Source organism: Galeopterus variegatus, unplaced genomic scaffold (genome assembly GCF_000696425.1).
Source record: "Galeopterus variegatus unplaced genomic scaffold, G_variegatus-3.0.2 Scaffold1232, whole genome shotgun sequence".
In the NCBI taxonomy this organism is placed as follows: domain Eukaryota; kingdom Metazoa; phylum Chordata; class Mammalia; order Dermoptera; family Cynocephalidae; genus Galeopterus; species Galeopterus variegatus.
In genome coordinates this window covers 84,168-88,921 of record NW_007727343.1, presented here as the reverse complement: position 1 = coordinate 88,921, position 4,754 = coordinate 84,168, and the positions used below count along the sequence as shown (strand labels likewise).

Below are 4,754 nucleotides of genomic sequence, written 5' to 3'. Positions count from 1 at the left end.
TTTCTGGGGCTGAAATAAGACTATGGCCAGTAAACAACTTATTTTATTTATTTATTTATTTATTTTTATTATTTTTATTTTTTGTCTTTTTTCGTGTCCGGCAACGTATCGCAACCCTCAGTGTCGCGCCCGTACCGGACTGGGACCGGCAACGGGATTGCAACCCTCGGTGTTGTGCCCGCACCTCGCTCAGCCAGTGAGCGGGAACTGGTCTGTATGTGGGATCCGAACCCTTGGCGGGAGCGCCACCGCGCTCCCAAGCGGCGCACTGTAGCAGTGCGCCAACGGGCCGGCCCGTAAACAACTTATTTTACCCTTTGAACTAAATCTCTGAAGACTGATTCCTGGCTCAGAATCTCTAAGTCTTTATTTCAGGATTTCCCTTAGTTTAGGTGGACCCCTAGGTTCTTCTCCTGGTGTTGAGGTTACTGCAGAGTTAAACAATTGAAAACATCCTCACTTTCCCTTGCCCTCTCTCTTAGTGCTGGAAAGGGTCAGGCTTGATTAACCTTTGGTGGGGTTGACAGGGCTGGCCCTTTGGTGTCCTGAAGAGCTCTGTTACACGCCAGTTGCAAAAAGAAATGTGCAGAAAATAGCTTGTGTTTTCGTAGCACCTCTCCACTTCTTTTTAAAAGAGAACCTGTGTTTGCAAAGTCTTTCTCTGTGGCTTTCCTCGGAAAGGTGGTGAAGCACCATTCAAGCAGATTCTCAGTCTCTTCTCACATCACCGCCCTTAAGAAGGAACGGCTTGTATCTGCATTTTATGGAATGAGGAAACAGGCTCATTACGTAATTTGCCTGAGGTCATGCAGCTAGTATACTAGGGCAGGATCCAACTCAGCTCAGATACCCCAGAGCTTTTGCTGCTGTGCTGCAGCCTTCATACTTCCAGCAAAAGATTTTGAGCTGAAGAAAACCCCGAAACATTTCCATGGTGTTGTTCCTCAGTGTGACAAGAGGCAGGTGGGGACTGCAGTTTGAGTGGAGGTGAAATGTATCAGGACTAGCCTTACGCAGAAACAGGAGGTCCTCCCCAGGGAATGGTCAAACCCAGACAGACATTTGGAGACCGAGGGACCTAGAGGATCACCCAGCATAAAGTACCTTTGCATTTTGACAAATGAGGAACTCACAGATCAGAGACCTTAAAAGGCGCCCCAGGGTCGTGGTGCTGGATGCTGGGGGGCCTGGGAGACTCCCCCACTCCTCCTCTCCTGTCCCTTCTCTGAGAATACAAGAATGACAGGTCTGGTGACAGCATGCTTTAGAAATCAAAGAAAGGAAGAATTGCAGTCCTGGTGGAAGAGGGGGCGCATCTGTGGCCAGATGCTCATCAGATGGGTGGGGGTCGGTCACAATGCCACATGAGTTCTTGGATAATTATGGAGCTGTCACTTTTAAACACACATGCAGTTCTGGGAGCCTGCAGACAGGGCCACCCACATTAAAGTTTATTTAAAATCCTCTGGAGGAGCCCATCTCTGCCCTGCTCACCTCTGCCAGGAGGTGGCCTGTGGCAGGCCTGGGCACTCCAGACCCTGCAGCACTCCCGCAGTCCATCCTGGTCAACGCCACAGGGCTGGGCTCCCCACGCAGGACCCCGGAGCGCACAGCCGTGTTCAGACCCCCCGGAGCGGAGGGCGGGGGCGCAGGACAGAACAGAGGTTCAAGAGCAGAGCTCCGCCATCCACAGGGCAGAGTAAAGCTCCCCCCAGCCAGAGACCAAGTGTGCCAAGACTCTGGGGACACTCCGTGCTGCTCGGTGCACGTGCTGGGCCGGAGGGCGGGGGCGGAAGGAAACGGTATTTCCACTGGGGACAGACGGCCAGGCCAAGAGCTCCCGGGACCCCGCTGAATGGGCTCGAGGGAGACCAGCGTGGCCCCGGACCAGGGGACTGGGATCAGGGGACTGGGATCAGGGAGGGGATGCTCTGCTGCAGCGCGTCTGCCAGGACAGGGGACTCTGCTGGGCTCTGTGACCTCCCTTCAGGACAGCTGACCTCCCCGCTAGCGTTTGTTCCTGTCTTTCCTTGCATCGGCCACCTGTGCTTGTCAGGGTCCGGGCTCTGCCAGTGCCTGACCCTGCAGAGTTCTGGAGCCCCTACAACGTAAACCTGTGTATGGGGCGGGGGGTGGCTGGGAATTCGAGATACTTGGGAGATGCAGCAGCCTGGGTGATCTCGGGCTTTGAGAAGCAGAGCTGTGGGGGAAGCACTTTGTCTTCCAGCATCAGCAGTTGGGGGGCCCCTCCAGCCGATGAGCTGGGCCCCAGCACGCCCCCCGTGTCCCCCGCAGGGCACACGGACCTGATGCCGTGCTGATGGCCGAAGGCCACCCGCCCACGGAGCTGACGCAGTCGCAGATGCTGCACATCGCCCAGCAGATCGCCGCGGGCATGGTCTACCTGGCGTCCCAGCACTTCGTGCACCGCGACCTGGCCACGCGGAACTGCCTGGTCGGGGAGAACCTGCTGGTGAAAATCGGGGACTTCGGGATGTCCCGGGACGTGTACAGCACTGACTACTACAGGGTGAGTAGCTGGGCCCAGGAGACCCCAGGGCCCTCTTTTCCTGGGGATCCCCCGTGGTGTTTCTTTGCTAGGGCTGCCATGACAAAATATCAAAATATCACAGTTTTGGTGACTTAAACAACAGAATTGTATTTCTCTCGGCTCCGGAGTCCAGACGTCCAAGACCAAGGTGTGGGCAGGTGTGGTCCGATTTCTGCTGAGGCCTCTCTCCTTGGCTTGCAGCTGGCTTCTTTCTTGCTGTGTCTTCACATGGTCTCTACATGCGTGGGCGCCTTGTGTGCCTCTTTATGTCCAAATTTGCTTTTCGTATAAGGACACCAGTCATGTTGGATTAGGGCCACCCTAATGATCCCATTTTTTCTAAATCATCTCTTTCAAGCCGTGTGCCTCTTTATGTCCAAATTTGCTTTTCGTATAAGGACAGCAGTCATGTTGGATTAGGGCCACCCTAATGATCCCATTTTTTCTAAATCATCTCTTTCAAGCTCTCTCCAAATAGAGTCACATCCTGAGGTACTGGGAGTGAGATCTTCACCATGTAAATCTTGGGGGGACACAGTTCAGCCCATAACACCCCTCCTGCTTTTTCTGTGGCTCTCCAGAGTGGTGTCTGTCATCTCCAAAAGTCCTCAGCATGAGGCTTCTTCCAGGGGAGCCCAAGGGCTCAGGAAAATTCCTGGTGGACACTAGGTTAAAGCATTTTGAGGTTTGAGTTTGATTCTGTAAAATTATGCCAGGAGCCTTTGTTTGAGGTTTGAGTTAAGATGAGCTTGTTCACATAAATAAAAGCAAGCTGGCCCTTGGAAGGTCTCCCACAGACCACCTTGGTTGAAAGTGCCTTAGCTGGTGACCTTCTGGGTGAGATCTAAGAGGTTCCATCCTGCCCGCTCCTGAGCAATCCTACCCCATCTGCCCGGTGACTCCACCCTACAAATCGCCGAGGGTGGCGTTATAGACAATCATTCGCGTCCACTGATTACTTGGGCCTGGCCCCCTGGGTATGATAGATTTGTTAACTGAGGTCTTGGGACTTGGATACGAGAGAAAAGGGACACGTCTTGAAGCGATGCTATTTAGAGTGAGGGTTTGGGGTGTGTTCTGCTAACCTCAAACCCTCGATTTGATTTCCTTGTTTGTTTTGCTTGACTTTCAAAGGGAGAGGAAGGAAAGGAATCAAAGTGCGGGGTGTACAAAGCCCAGGAGGACAAAACAGAACTTGGCTAACTTGCATACGAGGGCAGGGCTGGTGAAGACAACGCTTCTCCCACCTCTGCTCTTTCGGGTGTTACTTATTTTTAAGGAGTCGTCTCCTCAGGTTGTTTCCCACACCCCCTGCAGCCCCGCTCCCCTGCAGCCTCTGTGTTTTGGTGGGGCCAGCGCTGCTGCAGTTATGTGCATGGCCGTGCCGCAGATTCCTCTGTCGACTGTTTTGTGCTGGTTCCTCCCTTGCCACCTCGATAAGCATTGTGCACTTTAAAATAGTAAATATTATGGTATGTGAGTTATAGCTCAAAAAGAAAAAAAGCTTGAAAAAGAAAATACTAACAAAATAGTGGCCATCATGATGAACATAAGAAGTTAATCTTAGTCATTTACACGTTATAAAAACATTGACATTTGCTGTCTACCATATTTTATTAACATTTGCTAAAAAGAAAATCCTCCACTTAGGTGACAAGATCCTCAAGTACTTCCTTCTGAATTGATTGGAGGAAATAATAAATCCAAGTTCCTTTATTTGTGAAATGTTCTTGGAACTATCCCAGTCATTAAGAAATGTGCTTCAGACACCACATTAATCTCACGCCACCCTCCCAGCCCCTCCCGATGGTCACACTGCGCAGTTGCAGCTGCAGGATCTGTGTGTCTGTGTGTCTGCCTTTCCACTGACGATGAGGAAGGTCCCTGCAGCGCCGCTCCCCTGCAGCCCCTGTGTTTTGGTGGGGCCAGCGCTGCTGCAGTTGTGCATGGCCGTGCCGCAGATTCCTCTGTCGACTGTTGTGTGCTGGTTCCTCCCTTGCCACCTCGATAAGCATTGTGCACTTTAAAATAGTAAATATTATGGTATGTGAGTTATAGCTCAAAAAGAAGAAAAGCTTGAAAAAGAAAATACTAACAAAATAGTGGCCATCATGATGAACATAAGAAGTTAATCTTAGTCACTTACACGTTATAAAAACATTGACATTTGCTGTCTACCATATTTTATTAACATTTGCTAAAA

The 4,754-nt window shown here is 51.2% G+C and overlaps 1 protein-coding gene across 2 annotated transcripts in view; it reads left to right on the top strand.

Annotated features, from left to right (window-relative positions):
* Nucleotides 1-4,754, top strand: part of NTRK2 (neurotrophic tyrosine kinase, receptor, type 2) — a 358,258-nt gene that overhangs the window by 282,046 nt on the left and 71,458 nt on the right. For both annotated transcript variants that reach the window (XM_008575751.1, XM_008575752.1), the window contains one exon: nt 2,296-2,530. In XM_008575751.1, coding sequence (XP_008573973.1) covers nt 2,296-2,530 — 235 coding nt within the window. The remainder of the gene's footprint in view (nt 1-2,295; nt 2,531-4,754) is intronic.